This window comes from Ochotona princeps, chromosome 3 (assembly GCF_030435755.1).
Source record: "Ochotona princeps isolate mOchPri1 chromosome 3, mOchPri1.hap1, whole genome shotgun sequence".
NCBI lineage: Eukaryota > Metazoa > Chordata > Mammalia > Lagomorpha > Ochotonidae > Ochotona > Ochotona princeps.
In genome coordinates this window covers 31,466,735-31,491,265 of record NC_080834.1, presented here as the reverse complement: position 1 = coordinate 31,491,265, position 24,531 = coordinate 31,466,735, and the positions used below count along the sequence as shown (strand labels likewise).

The following is a 24,531-nucleotide window of genomic DNA, read 5'->3' as shown; positions in this document are numbered from 1 at the left end:
AGAGGACTGAGGAGCTGTGAAGGACAGCGTGAGGTGCCGCGGGAAGGGGGCTTTCCAGGGAGTGTGCGCAGAGCAGGATGCAGAGATGCAGAATAGGCTTCCAGTTGAGCATCTTCATGAGCAGCACTTAAAGGAGCTAACTCAGCAGACTGAACCTGAACATGGTTAGCAGTTGGATTTGTAACTTGGATAAATATGTCGCTGTCCAGCAGCAAGGCACTTGGTGCACGAAGCAAATGATCACACACACGGTTTACTGACTGATGTGTCAGTACAGCCAAAGTTTATCAATAGCAAAAGACTCTTTTTTTAAAGTTTGAATTTTGTTTTTTTGGAAAGTCAGAGATATATATAGAGGAGGAGAGACAGAGAGGAAGATCTTCCGTCCAATGATTCGCTCCCCAAGTGAGCGCAACGGCCAGTGCTGTGCCGATCTGGAGGTTCTTCTGGGTCTCCCACATGGGTGCAGGGTCCCAAGGCTTTGGGCCATCCTCGACTGCCTTCCCAGGCCACAAGCAGAGAGCTGGATGGGAAGTGGAGCTGCTGGGATTAGAACCGGTGACCATATGGGATCTTGGTGCGTTCAAGGTGAGGACTTTAGGCGCTAGGCCACGCTGCCGGGCCCAGCAAAAGATTTTTAAAGACTGAGGATCTTGTAGGCATAAGGAAGGAGGGTCTGAAAGAGGATGCAGTTTCCATGCAGGCATGCAAGGGAGGGTTCAGTCAGTGGACAGTATGTTTTTGTAACAGGCAAACGATTAAGCAGCGTATTCTAGAAGAAACGCCTCTTGCATCTGCTGTCACGGCTTGAGCATTAGGGAGTTCCTGCGTCCGTGCTTTTCTGTTCCAGCTGCGTCAGGACCTTTGCCCTTTGTGCTTGGAGTTTTCCACAAGATAACAGCTGGTTACGGTCTCACACTGGTGGGGTTCCCTGTGGTCCTCCCAACAACCATGGCTTATGTTTAAATGCTGATTTCATCTATTTATTTGTTTGTTTGTTTGTTTCAGGCAAACAACACGGGTGTTGGAGTAGTTGGAATTATAGAATGTAATTTCCTTAAGCCAACTCATAATAAGCAAGATTTTGATTACACCAATGAATACAGGTATGTAACCTATTTAAGTTACTGATTGCAACAGGAAATGGAATAGCAATAAAATAAATAAATAAATAAACAAACAAATAAATAAATAAATGATAAAGGTAGGCATTTGGGCCTGGCATGGTAGCCTAGAGCCTAAAGTTCATGCCTTAAACATGTCCCGGGATCCCATATGGGCGCCAGTTCTAATCCCAGCAGCCCCACTTTCCATCCAGCTCCCTGCTAGTGGCCTGGGAAAGCAGTGGAGGACAGCTTAAAACCTTGGGACTCTGCACCTGCGTGGTAGACCCGGAAACAAGCTCCTGGTTCAGATCGGCTCAGCTCTGGCCGTTTTGTGGCCACTTGGCGAGTGAACCAGCAGATGGAGGATCTTCCTCTCTGTTTCTCCTTCTCTCTGTGTTTCTGACTGTCCAATAAAAATAAATCTTTAATAAAATAAATGCATTTACTTCATTTTCTTCAAATTTGGCTAGAACTCATCAGTAATGCTGGTAAAATATGCTACTTTTGATGCATTCATTTTGCTTCTGGGATGGAAAAAGATGGGTTCATTGAAATTTTCTCACCCACACATTTTCTGAAAGTTCTGTAGTGCGGTGATGGTTTTGCTATTAAATATGAAGTTATCCATAAGATGGAAAGAACTTTAGCCAGAAAAACTTATAAACACTAAGAGGAGTTAGTCATTTTTGTGGGGACCTAGAAGGCTGGCAAGTGCTGTTCTTAGCAGGCAGCTTAGCCCTGTCGGGGTGGAGTGGGCTGCAGGTGGGCTGCAGAAGGCGCTCTGCCGTGGAAGCTGTGGGCTGGTGGGATCAGCAGCGGAGTGCTGGAGTGCAGGCTGTGGTGCGATGGCCAGCCTCCATCGTCCTGCGTGCCTGCAGGACTGTGGCCCAACCGCGGCAGTAGAATATTGGACTGGAACTGAACATAAAAGGCAATAAGTTGAGAACTGACAGAAGCAAAAAGCTGAAAGTTTGTTCTCAATATTAGTGAAATTTGTAAGCATCTTTTAAGACTGGTTAAGAGAAAAAAGGAAGAAATACAAGTTTTCCATAGCCTAACTGAAATGGAGGTCACTGTATGACCCTGCTGACGCAGAGACCTAAGCAATAGGCGAACGTCACTTTGGATGACCCAGACTTTTTTATTTTGGAATTGAATTAATCTTTACTGTTTTTTGAATTTCTATTTTCATCTGTTTAAAAAGCAGAGAAATAGAAGTGTTCTGTTTGCTGCTTACTTCTCACATTGCTGCAACGGGGCCAGGCAAAATTGAGGAGCCCAAAGTTTTACTTTGGTTTCCCACACTGGTGACAGACAGACTGGTGACCAGGTACTTTAGTCATTGTTCGATGCCTCTCGGGATACATTAGCAGGAAGCGGGATTGAAAGTGGAAGAACCTGGACTTGGACTGGGCACGCCCAGTGGGATGTGGCCTCCCAAGCATTGACTTAAGCTGCTAAGCCGCAATGCACATCCCCGGTTTATTTTAGAAAACTTCCCACTTACTCTGTTTGGACGTTGAAAAATTGCATCAGTCTCATACAAATCTTTTTTTTTTTTTTTTTTTTTTACATTTCTTTTATTTGGGGGAAGGAAAAAGATGGGTTCATTTAGCCCATGAGCACGAAGGCTCAATGGCCAATTCTCAACTTGCAAGTGCCAGGATCCCATACAGGTACTGGTTCATGTTCCTGCTACTCTACTTCCAATCTAGCTTCATGTCTGTGGCCAGGGAAAGCAATAGAGAATGGCCCAAAGCCTTGGGACCCTATACCTGCGTGGGAGACCCAAAAGAAGTTCCTAGCTCCTGGCTTTGGATTGGCTCAGCTCTGGCTGTTGTAACCATTTGAGGAGTAAACCAGTGGATGGAAGATCTTTCTCTGTGTTTCTCCTTCTCTGTAAAACTGATCTGCCTTTCCAATTAAAAAAAAAATCTCTTATTTTTACTTGAAAGGCAGAATTACAGACACACTGAGAGAGAGAGAATTTCCACCCTCTGGGTTCAGTCCCCAAATGGTGGCAGTGGCTGGAGCTGAGCCAGTCTAAACCCAGAAGTTTCTTCTGGGTCTCCCACATGGGTGGATGGACACAAGGGCAAGGGCCATCCTCTCCTGCTTTCCCAAACTGTTAGCAGGGAGCTGGATTGGAAGTGGAGCAGCCGGGACTTGAACTTACTATCGTTTGGGATATCGGTACTATAAGCTGAAGCTTAGCCTACTGTGCCATGGTGCTGGATTAAACATGCAACTCTTTGTTTTTTTTTTAAGTGTTTTTTTTTTAAAGATTTATTTATTTTTATTAGAAAGTCAGATATACAGAGAGGAGGAGAGACAGAGAGGAAGATCTTCCATCCGATTATTCACTCCCCAAGTGACCGCAATGGCCGGTGCTATGCTGATCCCAAGCCGGGAACCAGGAACCTCTTCTGGGTCTCCCACACGGGTGCAGAGTCCCAAAGCTTTGGGCCGATCTCAACTGCCTTCCAAGGCCACAAGCAGGGAGCTGGATGGGAAGTGGAGCTGCCGGGATTAGAACCGGTGACCATATGGGATCTTGGTGCGTTCAAGGCGAGGACTTTAGCTGCTAGGCCATGCCGCCGGGCCCTTTTTAAAGATTTATTTTATTTTTATTGGAAAGTCAGATATACAAAGACAGGGAGACACAGAGAGGAAAATCTGTCCATTGAGTCTCACTCCCCAAGTGGCTGCTGCAGCCAGAGCTGAGCCCATCTGAAGCCAGGAGCCTGGAGTGTCTTTTGGGTCTCCCACGCGGGTGCAGGGTCCAACGCTTTGGGCCATATTCGAATGCTTTCCCAGGCCACAAGCAGGGCGCTGAATGGGAAGCAGGGCAGCCAGAATTAGAACCAATGGCCATGTGGGATCCCAGCAAGGACTTTAGCCACTAGGCTAATGTGCCCGGCCCCCTACACACAACTTTTTTAAGATTTTTAAATTTGAATGTCAGAATTATAGAGAGGGAGAGGTGCAGAAAGAGATCTTCCATCTGCGGGTTCAGTAGCCAAAACTACCCAGACTGTGCCAGACTGAGGCCGGAAGCTTCATTTGGGTCTCCCATGTGAGTGGAAGTGTCCCAAACACTTTGTCCATCGTTTCCTTTTCTCAGGCTATTAGCAGGGAGCTGGATAGGAAGTGAAACAGCTAAAATATTAAATGGCACCCATGTGGGAGGGTGGCTTTGCAAGCAGCAGCTTAACCTTGTGCCACAGTGCTGAGCCATTTGATTATTTTTACACGAACCAATAGCTTTTTATCTCAAAGGTTGGATTGTTGATTAGCTTTCCTGAATGCTAAATAAGTTAACTGTTCATGTGGACAAAATTTACTTAAAACTCCTGCTTGTGGAGTAAAAATCAGTTTCAAGTGTCTTCACCCTAAATGAAAACCAAAAAGGAAAAAAAGCTGTTTTCGTGACCTTTTCAGTAGGGCACAGGAGTGCTGATCATGATGGGCCAGAAGTGGAGCAAGTGAAGGTGAGAAGGCTGTAGCAGGTGTTGACGAGAGCGAAGGCGGTACACGCACCCCTGTGCGCCTCGCTGGCAGGTGGAGAGACTGTAATAGCCTGTTGAGTAAGGCTGTACTTCAGTGCAGACCCTGGGGCTTTGCAGGTACTGCTTCCAGACGGGTTCTCAACCGGAGCTTGTACAGTCTCATGGCATGAGGAATCAAAGTTTGTGAAGAGAGATGTGAAGAAAGAAGACCAACAACAGCAAAAGAGATGTGAAGAGTCAAAATGGAATACCAAGTTTAGGAGGAAAGATTTGTTCTTATTTTGACCTTTATGGTTGATAAGGGGAATTGTTGGAGAAGGCTAAAGCAGGAGGTAGTAGGAACCTGGCCTCAAGGCTTAGGCGCTGGTTAAGATCGTGCCGGCCTGTCTGAGTCCTTGGTTTGAAGCTGTGTTGTAGCTTCCAGCTCCAGCTTCTTGCCAGTGCAGACACTGGAGGCAGTGGTGACGGCTCAAGTAGATGGTGCTTGCCACTCACATGGGAGATGGCGCTTGAGCCCCTGTTCCTGGCTTTGACCTCAGTCTAGTTCTGGCTGATGGCTCTTTTAATTAGTCATCCAATCCCTGCCTCCCTCTCTCGCAGTGTTGCTTTGTGTCTCTATCCAGCAAATAAATAAATGAAGTGAATAGGGGGAAAATTAGAGATAATTATAAGGTAATAGCCATGTCTAATAGTAACCTGCCAGAGTAGAAAATGTTGAAGTCTTGATTTTTTTTAAAGCTTTATTTTAAATTCAGAATTTTACATTTTCTAGGACTTGTGTTCAATGGACATGGTTTCATTTCGCTTCACTTGCAAAGCACCCATTACTAGTTCACTCACCACATACCGGCAGCCTCTGCCTAAGTGCCTGCAATTTTAGGGCCAGAGCAGGCCAAAGCCAAGAGCCCAGAACCCGTGCTAGGTCTTCCACGGGATAGCAGAGATGTCGGTACTTGAGCTCTTACCTGCTGCCTGTAAGGATATGTACAGCAGGAAGCTGGATTGGAAGCAGAGCCAGGATTTGAACCCAGACATTCCACTATGGGATGCAGTGTTGCAAATGACATCTTAACCAGTGAACAGAAAGTTCACATTGGGCTGACACTGGAATGTGGTTAGTGACATGGCCATCCGCTATGAGCTCTGGTTGAGTCTTGCCTGCTCTGCTGCTGTTGAGTTCCTCTCAATGTACCATGGGAGGCAGCTGTGTGGGTCCTAGCATCCAGGTCAGAGACCCCAGTGGAACTCTGGGCTTTCGACTTTGGTCTGTGCCAACCCTGGCTGTTGGGGCCATTCAAAGTGACCCGGCAGATAGAAAATCTCTTTGTCTATCACTCTGCTTGTCCAAAAGAAAATAAAGAAGTGGTCAGAGTTTTTATTGTGGGACAGAATGCTTTGAAGCATTCCTGTTGGTACTTTACTTTTACATCCCAGGAGTTGGAGTTCTAATTGGAATTGAAGGTTGTACGATTATTCGTTGTGTTGAACTGCAGAGGAGCTGGATCGCCCTGAGTGCAGTTTCTCAACATGACCCTAGGTAACTGAGAAGTGTCCTGGGGGACAGTTGCTGTGCTTCAGATATTCTGCTCCGAGTTTGAAGGCTCCAGTCCTCACAGTGTCCATGTGTTTGTATAAATAGATGGTTTATGCTTTCTTGCATTTGCAAAGATTTATTTCTATATTACAGTTTTTCTTGAATGGATGTTGTAATTTACTCCTTTAAGGCTTACAATGCAAGCACTGGGAGATAAGCTGAATGATTATTGGAATGAAATGAAAGTGAAGAAAAATTCAGAATATCCTCTAAATTTGCCAGTTGAAGATATACAGTGAGTATATATATTTTTTAAAAAAGAAAAACTTCACTCTGATACTAAAATGTGGTATCTGTAGAATATTCTACAAGGTTACAGCTCTAACTTAGCATGGTAAGACTTTGTGCAACATGAATCAGCACAGCACAGAATAGCTGAGTGGGTGTAGACAGATATACTGTGTATACATTCAGGAAGCAGTATTTATCCATTAGACTGCTACAATCTGGTTGAAAAATTGTTCATCTTGACCCATTAGGTTAATTTTCATTTCTTTTTTTAATTATATTTTTGACGATCTTTACATAGTTAATTAGGGTAAAAAGGTTCAAGGGCTATAGGAAAGTGGGTAAGACTATTATTTCCATATTGTTTCCTTCATGTATATGAGGTAAAGGGGAATATGAGGTAAGGAGAAGCCCCACCCAGGTTCCCACCTACCCCAGGTCCCAGATGTGGAGCATGCTCTGAGATTCTTGCTCAACTGGTTTTGATAGCTCACCAGTTATGAATCGCTGCCAGTCTCACCACTCCACGCACGATGAGGTCGTTGAAGAATCCACTGATTGACATAGTCCATCATAGAGTCTCCGTTTGCCCAGTATTTTGCTGCCAACATATAGCTAAGGTGGTTGATTGACTTGTTCTGTCTTCTGTGTTCAAGTTCTGAGTCCGGCATTTTGATTGGGGAGATCCCCAAAGAAGCTTTGTCTGAGGTGTTCCCAGACCAGATTCTTGTATGTACTAGCAAGCACAGGGCCTGGCACAGTCCATCATCCCAATCAGCTGGTGGTTGCAATTGCTGGGTTGGTTCTGCTTTCAGCCCCAACTTCCACTGGAACCAATGGGTGTTGCAGCCTAGCCTGGTTCTGCCCAGCACATACTTGGCTCTCACATAAACCAGTGGGAGCTGCAGGCTGGTCAGAGCGACCCACAATAATCCCCACCAGGCCCGCCCCCTACCCTGGTTTGCTAGTATGTGTAGCAGACTAGTCCAGTCTGTCCCACATCCTGCTTGGCTCCCGCACATGTCAATGGGTATTAAAGCTTAGTTCCATCTAACCAGCTCCACTATCCAGCCCTCACGGATGTTGTAGGGTGCCTCTCTGTCTAGCCATCCCAGCCCCTGTCCTAGTTTTCATGCCCTCCCGTGGGAGTGGTAAACCAAGAGGGAGGAGCCCACTATTTCCCTCCCAGGTCTCTCCCACTCCCAGATGAGGCACTCTTCAGGTGGTTCTGTGGTTAGACTTGACAGAATTAACCCCCAGTGCCAGCTTCTGCCAGCTGATGCTGCGCTAAGCCCAAACAACGCTCACCCACTCTAATTTTGTTTGCACCAGCAGGAATAATCAGCCCAGCCTGGCTTTTCCCTGATCTAGTCCACATGAGGCCCACAGGTGTTGTAGCCCTGCTTAGTCTGATCTGCCCTCACCCCAGCTCATGCTCTCCAGTGGGAGTAGCTGTCCAGCAAGGGAACCTCCCATATTCCCCCTGCTAGCTTGGCCCCCTCCCTTCCTGGTTCTCACGCGTGCTGGGTGGGTGCTGTGATCACATCCGGTACAAGCAGCCTCACCTTGGCATTCCGTATTGTGCGCTGGTTTTTGTCGCGACCAAACCTGGCTCGACCCACACTCTGTTCTGGTGCTTGGATTTGCCAGTGGATGACATGAACTGATTCAGCCTGGTCTGCCCCCGACCCATGCCAAATGTATGCCAGTGGGAAACTTTCCTTGGCCTGTTCTGGGCTGTTTCCTATCATGCTTCTTGCACTTACCTGCAGGGTCTGTGTCCTGCCAGAGGAGTTGCCCAGGCTCCTCCATCAGAACCTCTCCCAGTGCCAGATTTTGCACATACCAGGCGTCCGTGAGCCAGCCCTACTCAGCTCACTTCCTGTCCTAGTAGGAACAGTGGCTTTTCCTGACTGGCCTTCAACCCAAACTGGCTCTTGCTGTTGGATGTTTCAGCCCAGCCACGGCTTGTCCATACCCACATACGGCTCACACATGGCTCAGTAGGGATTGAGACCCTTCCTAGTCCGTCCCACATCTACCCTGGTCCTCCAGGACACCAGATGGTGTTGGAGTCTGGCCCAGCTTGGTGCACCCAGTCCCAGCCCACACTTGTGCCAAGGGAGACTACAACCATTTCCTGATCAGAACGCAGCCCCCATTCCAGCCCACGCGCCCCTTGGTGGGAACCTCAACCCAGCTAAGGTGTCCCCTTAGCTCCCCAACTGGGCCTGTTCTCAGCCATAGAGTGCACGCATGCCAGTGGCTGCTCTGACTCAGCTTGGCTCAAACCCCTCACCTGTCCCAACCCCTGCCTTAGACACTGTGGCTTAGCATCCCTGGCTCACGCAGACCAGTAGGTGCAAGAGCCTAGCTTGGCATGACCTGTGCTCCATCTGGTTTCTAGTTTTGCTTGTGGGCTAAGGTTTGCTCAGTCCTGCCCAGTACATCCCATTCCATTACCAGTTCACACATTAGCCAGCTGTTGGAGCTACTTTGCCCCTCTTGTCTGACCCCCAGGTCTGGACCATATGTTCACCAACGGGAGCTATGACTCGCCAGGGGAGTTTCCCAAGTTCCTCCATTTGATCCCCTCCCAGACTCAGTTCTCACACATGCCATTGGGTTTTAGGCCAGTCCCCGGGGCAGTCTGGCCTTCCATTTGGCCTTGTATGAGCTGGTGAATGTTGCAGCCTGGCCTACCCCACATCCTATTCAGTATGCACATTTGGGTGCTGCTGCCTTGACCAGTCCAGAGTGTTGTCAGTTCTTTAATCTGTGATTGATGGCAAGCTCCTTGGTCACACTTAGATTAGGCCATCACCACCCCAACTCTTTTGCTAACCAATGGGGCTAGAGTTGCCACAGGGTTTGGCCCACAAATCCCCCACAGAATCTACCCCCGGATATGGTTCTCGAGTGCTAGTCAATGTCATGGCCCTACGTAAATTGATCCATCTGCTGATCCATCATCATGACAGATAATAGGATATGCTGCTGGACAGGCTCCGAGCCTTAGCTTTTGCATGAAGTGGTGTTTGGTGCTCAGCATTATCAAGTGATTACAAGTTCTTTAAAGGAAGAACTTTGTCATTGGAAATTTTAAGGATTGATTCACATCCCAGAGGTACATTGGGTTCATCCTGGAGCTACCTAAGCAGCGATTCAAAGAACTAAAACCCAGAGCTCCTGGCCGGGCGGCCAGCAGGCGTGCAGGTGGTGGCTGGCATCCGGGATCTGGGCATGAGACGCCCCGTCCTGAGACCCACCCATTATGTTAATTTCATGATTCACTAATGGATTACATCTAACTGTTTGTGAAAAACTCTGAGTGTGGTAGAATTACATTCTGAAGCCAAACTTGAGTTGAGATTCTAATTCTGCTGACTAAGTAATCATGTGGCATTGAACATACTACCCAGGCTCCTTCGTATAAGCTTCTGTTCTCATGACACTTCCTCCAGTTGTCTGGTGCTTGACAAGGACTTTCTGACATATGCATATTGATATTCCTGTAACTGAGTGAGCGAATCCGTCTACACTCGTACATAGTGGAAAACAAGGCTGAGGTTCACTGCATGCATTTCTCACTGTATTTTTCTTTAAACAAGTTTATGTGTTTGAAAGACAAGGTGCTAGAGATCCCCCTGCTGGGTTATGATGATCTGTGCTGAAGCCAGGAGCCAGGTATTCCATCTGCGTCTTCCACAGGAGTAACAAGAGACCCAAGTACTTGGGCCACCATCTGGTGCTTTTCCAGGTGGATTAGCAGAGAATTGAATTGGAAACTGAGCCACTTTGAACCAGCACTTGGATATGGGATGTCTGTACCTTAACGTGCTGTGCCACGGTTCCTGTCATTTGTTTTAAGCTGAATTTTTTTTTTAAAGTTTTTTTTATTGTTATTGGAAAGCCGGATATACAGAGAGGAGGAGAGACAGAGAGGAAGATCTTCCATCCGTTGATTCACTCCCCAAGTGAGCCGCAACGGGCCGGTGCTGTGCCAATCCGAAGCCGGGAACCAGGAACCTCTTCCGGGTCTCCCACACGGGTGCAGTGTCCCAATGCATTGGGCCGTCCTCTACTGCTTTCCCAGGTCACAAGCAGGGAGCTGGATGGGAAGTGGAGCTGCTGGGATTAGAACCGGTGCCCATATGGTATCCCGGGGCTTTCAAGGTGAGGACTTTAGCTGCCAGGCCAAGCCGCCGGGCCCGCTGAATTTTTTTTTAAGACCAAGTGACAGATCTTCTCACTACTGGTTCACTCTTCCAACTCACACAACAGCTGGGGCTGGATCATGTTGCAGCCAGGAGCCAGGAATGTCCTCCAGGTCACCCAAGAACTTGACCCATTGTATGATGCCTTGTGGGGCATGTGTTAGAAACTGAATAAAAGTAGAAGCAGGATTCAACTTTTTGCTTTCTACTCTTGTTTATCAAATCTGAAATAGTGATGTAATGTGGTATGCTACAATGCTCACTGTAGATTCTATGTGTTATTCCCCCCCCCCAAGTATCTGTATATAAAGCTATAAATTTCTGCTAGCAGCCATTCAGTGCCTTATCAGGCTAATCCTCCACCTGCACCATGGTATTCCACTTGGGCACCGATTCCTATCCTGGCTGCTCTACTTCTGGTTCACCTTCCTGCTTCGGGCCTGGGAAAGCAGCTGAGAATGGCTCAAATCCTTGGGGCCCTTCATCCATATGGGAGATGGGGAAGAGGCTCCTGGCTCCTAGGTTTGGATCAGCTCAGCTCTAGCCACTGTGGGCACTGGGAGATGAACCAGTGGATAGAAGCTGTCTCCCTCTCTGTAAATCTGCCTCTCAAGTAAAATGAATAAGTACTTAAAAAAAAAAAGATCGTCGTAATCTGAAATGAAGTGTTAATTTTTACTTTGTCAATTTCTGGATTGTTTTAAAGTTTTACATTAATGTGTAAATAAGATTTTTGAAAACTGGCTTTAAAAGGCATGTTGCAGGTGTTTGGGGCAACGGTGAAGCCACTTCTTCAACATCCTTAGTCCATGCAGCATTCTAGTTCTGGTTCAGGCTTGCATGCAGCTTACTGCTGGCACACTCCCTGGAAAGCGGCAGGGGATGGCTCAAGTACTCGTGCCCTTGCCACTCACCCTGTAGACCACAGTGGTTCATGCATTCTGGCTTCACCCAGGTCCAGAGTTAAACGGCATTAGGGAAGTGAGCTAGTGCATTAAAGATTTTTGTCTTTCCGACTTTCAAATAAGTAAAAATACATTAAACAAAATAAAATTAAGGTAGATTAATGAAATATAAAATTAATATTCTGAAATTCTTGACAAGAATAATTTCTAACGTGTCATTTTTTGTGCTCGAGTGGTTTGTTGTGTCAATAAATTTACTGCACATTTGACTTGTACCTGGTAACAAATAAATTTCTGGCCAAGGCTTTTGGAAACATTTTTAGGTTGTCAAATTTAATAGTATACTGTTAAGTAAAACATTTAAATCACTGTGCTGAAGTTGCTGACAACCTTTTTCTATATAAGATAATCTGAAACAGTTCTTTTAACAAGTACAAATTACTGTGCAATAAACTTTTTTTATGTTATGGAATTTTCAGGAAAGAAATCATTCATTTTTTGGTAGGAACAATGCAGACAAGAATTTTTATTTTTTACAAATACTTATTTTGAAGACAAATTTTAGAGAGAGGGGAGAGCTTGCGAGAAAGCCTTCCATTTTCTCATTCTGTCACCAAATGGCCACAGTGGCCAGAGCTGTGCTGGTCTAAAGCAAAGAGCTGGGATCATCTTCCTGGTCTCCCATACAGCTGCAAGGTTCCAAGGCTTTGTCCTGTCTTAGACTACTGTCCCAGGCCGTAAGCAGGGAGCTGGATCGGACGTGAAGCAGATGGGATATGAACTGATGCCCGTAAGGGATGCCCGCACCACAGGCTGGAGACTAGCTTGCAGCACCATCACACTGGCTTCACGATGATAAAAATTTAATGAGATATTTGTCTCCATTTTTTATACTTATGCTTATGTTTTGTTTTGTTTTATATTGTGTTTATAATAAAGGAAACGTCCTGATCAGACATGGGTTCAGTGTGATTCCTGTCTAAAGTGGCGAAAATTACCAGATGGGATAGATCAACTTCCAGAAAAATGGTATTGCTCCAATAACCCTGACCCGCAGTTCAGGTACCATATAGTTGGTAGTACCCTGCAGACACTGTACTATTTAAGAGGCTTGACTAGGCACTGGTGACGTGTTAATGCCATGTGGTTTTTCTGACCAGAAATTGTGAAGTTCCAGAAGAACCTGAAGATGAGGATCTGGTGCATCCCACCTACGAAAAGACCTACAAGAAGAGGTGAGTATCCTCTCCACGTATGGTGGGAGGCAGTGGGGGTCTGCAGCCCTGGCTGCTGTCTCTTCTAAGACGAAACTGGAAGAACGGGAAAGGTGCAGCTGTGGAGGACAGAATACCAAGTTCCCAGTGTGGGCTGCTGCTCAGCCACCTGCCCTTTGTTGGTGTACTAGGTAAGATTGTCTGCAGGAGAGAATCTGTCTTTTGACTGATGCGCAGGTGAATGAACTCTAAGTAAATATTCTGCTGACAAGTTTATAGTCAGCAGAGAAGGTGAGAGGAGTTCACTAACAGTTTGTGTGTGGAAGATACAGTGTAGTAATATAGGGAGGTGCCCAAGCAAAGAGGGCTTCTGCCAGGGGGGAGATGGGTCAGGGACTTCAGGAAGTCAGTCCTTGTCCTCGTGGGTCTGGGCAGATGCGCAAGGTTCGCAGGTGTAGGGAACCGTGCCTTTTGTCAGCCTCAGAGATCTGAGTATGTGAGGAAGAATGGGAATGGGGTGAGATAGGCTGCGTAGTGATAGTCAGCCAGGGAACACACTGGTAACACGTTCGTGACATTTCCAGTGGTTTTGGTTTATTGTCACCATTCCTTCATTAAATCCAACAGCGGTATTGGAAGCAAAGAAACCAGTTCGATAGCTGTGTGATGTTCCAATTCAGAGGTCTGCCACTCATGGCTTTGGGACAGAAAGCTCTAGTTCAGTCCTAGGGGTGTTAATTGAGATAAAAGGGGATTACAAATCCTCCTGCATAGGAATAACAGCTGGCTACTGGTTATGATGAAATTGAAGCTTACTTCAATAAGAAATCTAAGTAATTTGATATAGTGATCTGGCAGGTATGTCATTGGGACATGGGTTTGAAAAATAATAATCAAAAATGTAATTTTTTTTCCCCTTAAAGCAACAAGGAAAAGTTCAGGATCAGGCAACCAGAATTAATTTCTCGGGTAAGCCTTGCAGTTTATAGATGTATCGTGGTATTTAACTAATACTGATGTAATGCTAGTACTTGCATGCTGTGGTTCAACTTCTCCTCGACCACCCGTCCTCACTGGCCTTTCCAACCCTTGCTTCCTAACCCTACGTCTCAGACTGCTTGGTGGTATTATTTAGTTAGGCAGCTTCTGAGGAGAGGCACGCAGTCTTGTAAGGATCTTACTATAGGGCAGTTAAGGGGAAAAGTCACAACAGCATGGCATGCGTGGAGCCGTTTTCATGTGCTAAGGCAGACGCACACCACAAGGTGTTTCTTTCACTCTGAACTCTGCTGCCTGGCCTTCCCATTTTTTTTTCTTGTTTTTAAAGATTCATTTTATTTGTCGGAAGGAATCATCACAGAAACAGAAAAAGAGAGGGAGAGAGAGAGATTGCCTGCTGGGCCCGGCGGCGTGGCCTAGCGGCTAAAGTCCTCGCCTTGAACGCCCCAGGGATCCCATATGGGCGCCGGTTCTAATCCCGGCTGCTCCACTTCCCATCCAGCTCCCTGCTTGTGGCCTGGGAAGGCAGTTGAGGACGGCCCAATGCTTTGGGACCCTGTACCCGCGTGGGAGACCCGGAAGAGGTTCCAGGTTCCCGGCTTGGGATTGGCGCGCACCGGCCCGTTGTAGCTCACTTGGGGAGTGAATCATCGGATGGAAGATCTTCCTCTCTGTCTCTCCTTCTCTGTATATCTGGCTGTAATAAAATGAATAAATCTTTAAAAAAAAAAAAAACAGATTGCCTGCTGGGTCACTTCCCAAATGGCCGCAGTGGCCAGGGCCAAAGCCTGAAACTTTGTCTGGGTTTCCCATATGGGTCAGGGGCTTAAGGACTTGGGTCATCCTCTGTGGGTTTCCCAGGCCATTAACAGGGAGCTGGATTTGAAGTGGAGCAGCTGGGATTTAAACTGACACCTGTATGAGATACTAGAAACCCATATGGCGGCTTTACCCACTGTGCCAGTGCCAGCCAACCATTTCTCAGCCAGAGTTCAGTATTAAGAGCTTTGGCTGAGAGTGAGTCTGAGTAGGTGGTTTATCTCTTGTTCTGTATGCTGCGCTTTTTAGGTTTGCTTAGAATTACAATTCTCCAGTTTTTCTTTGCTTGTTTGTTTTTTGCTTTTTAAAGATTGATTAATCCATTTATGTGAAAGGCAGAGTTACATAGAGAGAGGGAGTAACAGAGTTCTTCCATCTGCTGCTTCACTCCCAGTGGCCTCGGTGGCCAGAGCTGAGCCCGTCCAAAGCCAGGAGCCAGAAGCTAGAAGCTTCTGGATGTCGCCACGTGTGTGCATGAGTCCAAGTCCTTGGGCTTTTCCAACCAAATGTTTTTACTATGATGCTAAGGATTTGAGGGTAGAAACAGGAAGGAAGGGGGAAAGAACAATGCACTTTCTTTTTTCTTTCTTTTTTTAAGTTTTGAATTTTGTGGTGAGTGCACTTTCTTTGTTTTATGTTCCCCTCCTCCTCCCCCCAAAGGCAGTGTGTTTATGACTGTCTTTTTACTTTCTCTTAAAAAGTGAGTTCTTGGGCCCGGCGGCGTGGCCTAGCGGCTAAAGTCCTCGCCTTGAAAGCCCCGGGATCCCATATGGGCGCCGGTTCTAATCCCGGCAGCTCCACTTCCCATCCAGCTCCCTGCTTGTGGCCTGGGAAAGCAGTTGAGGACGGCCCAATGCATTGGGACACTGCACCCGCGTGGGAGACCCGGAAGAGGTTCCAGGTTCCCGGCTTCGGATCGGCGCGCATCGGCCCGTTGCGGCTCACTTGGGGAGTGAATCATCGGACGGAAGATCTTCCTCTCTGTCTCTCCTCTGTATATATCTGGCTGTAATAAAATGAATAAATCTTTAAAAAAAAAAAAAAAAAAAGTGAGTTCTTAGGTCTCTTAAGTTATACAGTAAAGGGGTCATGTGTAATAAAGCTTTATGCTTCCAGTTTTTTGGCCACGTAAGACTGTGGCATAGTCTTTGTGGTTTTATTTTGTTCATACAGTTTCAAATGTAACATTAATCGTAAATCACTTGTAGACTGGATGTGTCTCCTTGCTCTGTTGGAACCCCTGGTGTAACACGGGTTTAGGATAGTTCTCGGTGCCTTGTGTGTGGCTTGGTGCTTCTCTGGCTCATTGCCCAAATGGCACTCAAAGGGGAAAAGGCAGATTATACCTGGGACGTCACAGTCAAATGATTCCTTTCAAATTTTGTCTTCCTCCCACTCCCACCAGATTAATACTGAACTGCTATTTCGGACACCCCCCATTTCAAGTCGAAGCTTTTCTCCTGCAAAGGAAAGTGTTCCAAGGGGACATCTTTCAGAGGCAACAAATTCTTACACAGCACGGCTCATAAATAATCATCGTGTCTCACCCCTGTCTGAACCGGAGAGCAGCAGGTCAGCGGCTAAGATACGTTTTCTGTATGGGCAATGTGAAATACCACTCTGCTTGACCTGCGGGGTGTAAGGAAGTTCCGGAAAGTTGTAATGACAAATTTGTTTGCTTTTATCATCTAAATTTTTCACTAACACATGTGTGTCACTTTTTTAAAGAAATTGCTGAGGATACTCATGGAGGTATTTGATCAAATTGTATCTTTCATATGTATATGAAAATTCTTGGTTTTGAGGTGAGCATATCTAAATAGAGAAAAACCTGAAGCATTAGCACCCTGCATTGTGAGACGGGATAGCACAGCACCCTGCACTGTGAGACAGGATAGCACAGCACCCTGCACTGTCAGACGGGATAGCACAGCACCCTGCACTGTGAGGCGGGATAGCACAGCACCCTGCACTGTCAGACGGGATAGCACAGCACCCTGCACTGTCAGACGGGATAGCACAGCACCCTGCACTGTCAGACGGGATAGCACAGCACCCTGCACTGTCATACGGGATAGCACTGAGTGCGTAGCTGCATCAACTAGCATGATCAGGGACAGCTTCATAATGAGTGATCATCATTTTTTTTAATAGATTTTTTTTTCTAATTTGTATGTTTGAATTAAAGGGTGAGAGATTTCCCACTCGCTGGCTCTTCCCCCAAAGGCACTCACAGAGGAGGCCGCTGTCACAGGTTGCAGCTCAGCCTGATATCTGCAACACTGGCCCCAAATGGATCTTAAAGTTGTAGTGGGTGTGTCTGGTCTGGCTGGTGGTAGCATAAACACAGGTGAAGCGAAACAAAAGGTGTGTGCTGCTGGGGTGACCAGCAGACCTTGTGACTGTGAGTGCAGCTGACGTCTTGCTGAAAGGGCAGCCTTGCAAGTTCTCTGAGACTGACTTTCTCGAAGGTTGTGTTAGTCATCCAGCATCCCGGTCATTTAGCTGGAAAGCAGCAGATGATGCTGATGCCCAAGGTTTTGGGCTCCTGCCTTCTGTGTAGGAGCGTGAAGTTGGAATGCTCGTGCCTGGCCCCCAGCCCTGGCTATTGTGAACAGTTGGGGGGAGAACCAAACAGATCTCTCTCATGCTCTCTCTTACACACACACACACACACACACACACACACACACAGTTTGCCTTTCAAATAAATATAAATAAATTTTTAAACGTTTCCTGCCACTGGGGCTGGTGCTGAGGCATAGTGCATTAAGCTACTTTCTTATAGTGTGCTAGCATCCCATGTGGATCCAGTTCATTTCCTGGCTGTACCAAGTCCAATCTAGCTCCCTGCTGATGCAGTTGGGAAAGCAGCAAAAGATGACATAGCTGCTTAGGTCCTTACGCTCATGTGGGAGACCTGGAGAAAGCTCCTGGCTCTGGCCTGGCTCTGGCCTGGCTCTGGCCTGGCTCAGCCCTGGCTCAGCCCTGGCTCAGCCCTGGCTCAGCCCTGGCTCAGCCATGGCGTTTGCTGCCATTTGGGGTGTCAACCAGCAGGTTAAAAAAAAAGAAGAAAAATCCCCCATGCCACTGCACTCTGCATTTCAAATCAATGAAATAAATTAACTTAATAAAATTAACTGCCATGGACCAGCATGGTGACATAGTAGACTGTCTCCCCTGCGGTGCCAGCATCCCAGATGCTCGCCAGCGTGTAAGTAAGGAACTTGGGAAATCAGATAGGAGAGGAGTAGAAAACAAGAAAAAACTTCAGATTCACTAGATACAGGGCAGAGTATCCAGGAGATCTGTTCCAAGGCATATCACAATGACGGAGAAACCATAGGTTATCTACAAAAGACCAGGAATCAGAGGGTTAAGATTTTAAGAAAATCATTTCCAGCCTGTATATCTGGCACGAACGGAATAAGAAACTTTCATCATGTGAACTGTGTTACACCCTGTATGTCTTTTCCTGTCGGAGGGTGCATGAGATGGATAAGACTGAGAAAGAGGGGCGTCTTTCCTGAAATCCACATTACATCCCAAACAGCAAATAAGCGTAACTCTCCTTCCAAATCTGTTGGTAAAACTGCATAAGAAAATGAGGTGATTGCTGTTTTTTTAATTCAGAGAAAGTTGTCTCATGTGACAAGGATGGGAATTGTTAGTCTGCTTTATGGCTTGCCTTTGATCATTCAGTGTTGCTCAAAATTAGGATGGGCAAATGGATATGACCATGCCATTCCTTGACCTCAGGACCTCAAGAAGGGGCTCCTGTTTTGGAAATGTATCGTGGAAATGCTGGGAGAATGTCATATGAAGAGATGCTTGGCAGGGGCTAGCATGTACATCTAACTCTTCAAAGAGATCTCGGTGATTGGCTGTGTCCATATCTGTAAACAGACAGTAGGGGCAGGCATTGTGCCCTGCAGTTTAATGGCACCAACTGCAGTGCCTGCATCCCCTATGGGCAGCGGTACATGTCCTAGCTGCTCCATTTCTGATCCAACTGGGAAAATCGGCAAAAGATGGCATAAGTGCTTGAGTCCCTGCCTTGCACAGGAGAGGCCCCAGGTAAAGCTTCTGGTTCCTGGCTTCGGCCTGGCTCAGTGATGCCCCTTGTGGTCATCAGGGGAGTGACCCAACAGATGGAAAATCTGTCTCCCTCTCTATAACTGACTTTCAAAATAAATAAATCTTTTTTGAAAAGACAGTAATCTGCACTTTGTTAAATTAGTGGTCTGTACAGTACAAAGTATTGTGTTAAATTTTTTGAACAAATGGACATGTCTTAGAATTAAAGATAGTTGAGAAAGTGACATGAGCTGTGCTTTTGCTTTAGATCAGTTACTTCAAGGCCATCTATTTCATTTCTATTTTTATGTTTATATTTTAAATACAATTCTTTTTCCAGCTTGAAACGAAGACTTCCAATTCGCTCACCAATTTTGAATGCTAAGAATCGAAGATTGAGCAATCCAGTATTTGAAAATTCAGGTCATAAAGATGATGACGATGATGAAGATGTCATCATTTTAGAAGAAAACAGCACGCCGAAACCCGCAGTGGACCACGATGTTGAGGTGAAGTCAGAACAGAGCCGTGTGGAAGAAAGGGCTGTAGAAGTGCACCTCGTGGGTAGCACTGAGCCTTGTGGCCTGCCCGGTTCGGCCAGCACCTCAGCGTCCAGGTGTGATCAGGGAACTGCTGCGGCCACCCAGACCGAAGTCCCAAGCTTAGTGGTGAAAAAGGAAGAAAGTGTCGAACATGAGATAAGTGTCACCAGTGACGCAGCAGTACTTCCCTCCTGTGCAGACGCTGAAGCCAGTGGGCAGGAGACCCAGGAAGCTTTGGCTAAGCCGCCAGAGGACGCTGGCTGCCAGTTGCGTGAACTGAGAAATGAACTGCTGCTAGTCACTCAAGAAAGAGAGAATTACAAGAGTCAGTGTCAAATGTTTACTGACCAAATCAAAGTGTTACAACAGAAGATACTAGAAATGAGTGACAAGTGTGTGAAGAAGGAAACTTGTCATCAGTCCACTGAAACGGATGCTGTGTTTTTACTTGAAAGTATTAATGGCAAATCTGAAAGTCCAGACCATATAGTATCTCAGTATCAGCAAGCTTTGGAAGAAATAGAAAGGCTGAAAAAACAGTATAGTGTTTTGCAACATGTCAAGACTGAATGCAGCCACTGTTCCAATAGTGAGAGTAAAAGTGAAATGGATGAAATGGCTGTGCAGCTTGACGAGGTGTTTAGACAGTTGGACAAATGCAGTGTTGAACGAGATCGCTTTAAAAGTGAGGTGAGTTCTGCCATCCGTCCATTCCAGCTAGAAGGAGTGACCAGTTAGTAGACTGTAGTTGCTGTCATGGTGTGCTCATTAAGCATCTGGAATTGCACTGGGTCTCTCCTCGGGGTGTGTGTAAAGGTGTATTTGATTGGAGTGTTTTGAGGAGACGTGCGCTGCTGGAAGGTAATGGGTGGTGGTCAGGTACAGTGCATGTCCTGTAGTACACGGAACGTTGCTGGACAGTGACACAGTCCCTGAGCTTTGCATCTTCACCGTCACCCTGACAGGTAACTGGTGATATCATTTTATGGAGGTGCCCTGCACTAGGGTTAAGATTGAATGCTGGTGGGCCTGGCGGCGTGGCCTAGTGGCTAAAGTCCTCTCCTTGAATGCGCTGGGATCCCATATGGGCGCCGGTTCTAATCCCTGCAGCTCCACTTCCCATCCAGCTCCCTGCTTGTGGCCTGGGAAGGCAGTTGAGGACGGCCCAAAGCTTTGGGAGACTGCACCTGCGTGGGAGACCCGGAAGAGGTTCCTGGTTCCCGGCTTTGGATCAGCGCAGTGCTGGCCGTTGAGCTCACTTGGGGAGTGAATAATCGGATGGAAGATCTTCCTCTCTGTATATCTGACTTTGTAATAAAAATAAATAAATCTTAAAAAAAAAAAAAAACAAAGATTGAATGCTGGTGACCCTGATACCTCATGTCCAGTAACAGCTTCATGATCTTCAGGGACTCTGCCTGCAGTTGGGGTCTCAAACAACTCTCTGTCATGGAGGGGCCATCATGTCCCTCCTTGTTGGAAGCTGCAGCAGGAAGGACAGGAGTTTGGCTCCTGGAAGTTGCTGCAGCGATTTAGTTCCTGGGAAATGTAGTCTGTTCTACAGAGAAAATATTCAGGAGACAATTGGTAACCTCTGCGTATGTTGTCACTTCAGAATCGGGGAGCTGCTTTCAGATGTACTTGACCTAGTATTTTTATCTCGGGTTTGAAAGGGTTTCTCTGCTGAGAAGCCTTTGGAAAGCACAGTGAGATGTTGAGTGTTGTAGGAGACGTGCATGTCAGTTACATTGACACGACCTAGGTGTTAGTTTGTAGTTTCTCAGTTCTAGATTCCAGTTGTTTCTGGTGTAGTGGTAATTAATATTTTGATTTTTCCAAAGTAAACATATACCAAACATTCAAACCAAACATGAAACTTTTTTTTGGTAGAAGTTTATTGGGGCTGTGTGTGTGTGTTTAATGTGATAATCACTATTTTTTTTTTCAAGCTGGTTCTCATTTCTAAATTAAAATTTGTACTTTGATAGTGTTTTGAAATATTACTTACAAAATTTATATTTTTAACAGGTTGAATTATTGGAAATGGAAAAGTCACAAATTCATTCACAGTGTGAACAACTCAAAGCTGAAATTGAACAGTTAAAATCTGCAAATCCACACATGGGAGCAGATGTTTCAACTTCAAGCAACATTGAAGAGGCTGTAAACTACACGGATGGGGAAAGGTACTTCTAAATGAGGCTTTTTGCTGGGATTGCTATTAACGGTAGCTTTGTTTACTAGCGCCCAACAGAGACTGTCCTATTAAAAAAAAATGTTATCTACTGTGGTTCCAAAAGAGAGATGAGAGGGAGTTTATCTTTCTTTATTTAAAGATTTATTTTTATTGCAAAGTCAACTATACAGAAATCAGGAGAGACAGAAAGGAAGATCTTCTATCTGTTGATTCACTCCCCGTGGGGCTGCAAGAGCTGGAGCTGAGCTGATCTGAAGCCAGGAGCCCCGAGCCTCTTCTGGGTCTCTCATGCAGGTGCAGGGTCCCAATGCCCCTTGGGCTGTCCTCAACTGCTTTCCCAGGCCACAGGCAGGAAACTGGATGGGAAGTGGGGCCACTGGGATTAGAACCAGTGCCGTTATGGGATCTTGGCGCATCCAAGGCAAGGACTTTAGCTGCTAGGCCAACGTGCCGGGCCCATGTTCATTTATTTAGAAAGTCACTAAGTTCTATAACTCGGATCGGCTAATGTGATGCTGATGAGTCTTACACGTAGGTGTAGGGACCCAAGGTTTTACTTTATGTTCCTCTGCTTCCTCAGGTGCTTTAGCAGGGAGCTGAGTTGGAACTGGAGCAGCCAGGACAGAAACTGGTTCTCATATGGAATGCCAGTATTGCAGGATGCAACTTAACTCACTGTGCCACACAAGTAGCCCCTTGACAAGTGTTGTTGAAAATGAGAACCACAGTTCACTTGGCTGTGGAACCTTTTTCCGTTCTCATATGACTGAATTGTCCCATAGCACATGCTTTAGGGTCTATTTTATTTTATTGAACGGGAAGCTAAAATTCAAACACTTGCATGTTTTTAGACTAGTGTTCTCTGTAGCATGTTCATTACTGCTTTCCAGATCAGAGCAGTACTTTAAATTGTAAACAGCATCTTCCAATTTATGATTTTTTTTTTTTTTTTTTGGTCCATTTCATATCAGTTAATTAGTAGCTTGGTAGGAACCACTCTGCTAATAGTTTTATGAAATGTTGGTATGCTTGGATTTAGACTAGGATCCAGCAGATAAAAAGAACTGATAACTACATCCAGCTCCTTAGGGGAAGCTTTGCTTTTTATTTTATTGATGTTACTGTTTGTAAGCTCTGTGTGACTCTAGACTGCACACTGCAAGTTTCCCTAATGCGGTGACTGTTTGCATTTGCAGCGTCAAGCTGCGGTCCCTGCGCGTGAACGTGGGCCAGCTGCTGGCCATGATCGTGCCTGACCTCGACCTGCAGCAAGTCAATTACGATGTCGATGTGGTGGATGAGATTCTGGGACAGGTGGTTGAACAGATGAGCGAGATCAGTAGTACTTAGAAGTATGATTCATGTGATGTAATAAAAGTATTTGCCGAACGCTTTTGGTTGTACAGCTTTCAAAATATAAAATGTTGTTTTTTAGCTGTGATAGGTAACAGACTGAAGACTGTAGTCATTACTGTATTCTATGCATCTGAATGTGGTCACACACTCTGTGGACACATCATGCTTTCTGAAACTTAAAGAACTGTTGGTATTGAGTGGCTGAATAGCTAAACTCTCGATTCTGTTTTAATGTAAATATTTGTAATTAAGTCAGCACATATTTTTTTACTGCCCTAGAATACTTAACTGTTTTTCACCAAGAGCTTTCCCAGTTGCCTCTAAGCTTTGTGCAATTTTTCTGGTTCCCCAGAGTGTATTTTTCTCTGAACTGAGGGCTGTGCCATAAATACAAATGGAAATGTTAGCTTTGCTTTTCTTATAAAGGAACTTATGTGGGGTTTTTAAATAGTAGCACTCCTGATAAGACTCTGGGTATACACAAATTGAGCATTAATTCATTTTTTTTCTATAAATTCTTATCTCCTGAAATCTTTTATTCAAGAAAATAAGGTAAGTGAGAAGTGACTCCATTTTGCCAGGATTTTTCTTGTGCTCGGATTGCCAATCATGATTAAACACAAAGTGTTTTTGTAGAACAAAGAAATGATCTTTAGTATATAAAAAGTATTGAAAATATTAAATGACCACAAGTTTACTTTGAAGCCCATTTTTGGCTGTGTAGTCAGCATGAAGTGGGCATGATAATTATTAAATATTTCTTTTTGTGAAATTTCCTGTACAGCCTTTTGTAGGATACTACAGGTTAAAGCAAGTTGAGGAAGACTGTCTTTCTCCAACAGAACTACATACCTTTTATTATATTACAGACTGAAGTGTTTTATTTCCTGGCGTTCAGGAGCAACTGCCTAGGATGTAGTATTACATGCTATAAATATTATGCTTTATTGGTTCCATGTTTTGTGCAATTTTATTGAGTATAAAAGTGTATATATAATTAAGAATCGTATTTTCCACAGCTAAAATGTACATTATTTTTCCCAAAGTTTTATTGTTGCTATTTATTTTTACTTTTGTTACTGGACATTCATATGTATCATTTGTATGTGTGCTTAATTAAATCTCATCTGCAGTTAAATTTTTAATGTACATTAACTTCTAGAAAGAGCAAATAAATGAAGATTGTTTATTTGCTTGATAAAGTAATTGAAAGTGTATTTTTGGTATGAAGCTGGTTTTCTGTCTCAATTACAACTTCCCAGATTTTAAGATATCTTGTAAAAAAAATAAAAATATATGGTGGCTAACTCTTCAGGTATTACTTTTAAATAATTTAATGCTAAGTTAAAAATATTTTGAAAGTGCAAGTCTGTCGGGTAAGCCCTGAGGTCATGAGTTCATTTCACTGTGTGGATGAGGTACTGCATTTTGAAGACTAGGCCAGTCGTCCTGAGCCCTCTGAGACCAGTGTCTCCTGGGGAGAGAGATGGCCTGGCAGGGGTGTGTTCCTTGCAAGAAGTCCACTCTCCACAGAAGGCGGCCGTGCTAGGTGGTGGCTGCTCTGTGTAAGCTTTGTGGCTGTTTAAGTTTTGTAACTTTTTTGGGAGGTGGTTGGTTGTTTTCTCCTTCATCTTGGACAGCTGCTGTATTCACAGGAACAGTATTTGATGTGACTGGGAAAATCAGTCCTGGGAATTGTAAGGAAAACTGGAAATAATTACATATATTTCACCTTTTTTGGTATATCATTACCAAGAAATGTGACATT

At 45.3% G+C, this 24,531-nt stretch overlaps 1 protein-coding gene across 2 annotated transcripts in view; it reads left to right on the top strand.

Moving 5' to 3' along the window:
* The window catches only part of MORC3 (MORC family CW-type zinc finger 3), a 52,378-nt gene extending 28,301 nt beyond the window's left edge, over positions 1-24,077 (top strand). The window contains exons 9-17 of one of the 2 annotated variants that reach the window (XM_004594115.4): positions 1,009-1,106; positions 6,340-6,444; positions 12,499-12,621; positions 12,720-12,794; positions 13,697-13,742; positions 15,997-16,163; positions 19,009-19,900; positions 21,239-21,396; positions 22,604-24,077. In XM_004594115.4, the coding sequence (XP_004594172.2) occupies positions 1,009-1,106; positions 6,340-6,444; positions 12,499-12,621; positions 12,720-12,794; positions 13,697-13,742; positions 15,997-16,163; positions 19,009-19,900; positions 21,239-21,396; positions 22,604-22,757 (1,818 nt within the window). In that variant the 3' untranslated portion in view covers positions 22,758-24,077. Of the gene's footprint in view, positions 1-1,008; positions 1,107-6,339; positions 6,445-12,498; positions 12,622-12,719; positions 12,795-13,696; positions 13,743-15,993; positions 16,164-19,008; positions 19,901-21,238; positions 21,397-22,603 lie in introns of both variants that reach the window. The other variant, XM_058661650.1, reaches the window with a different exon arrangement.
* Positions 24,078-24,531: the final 454 nt, after the last annotated feature.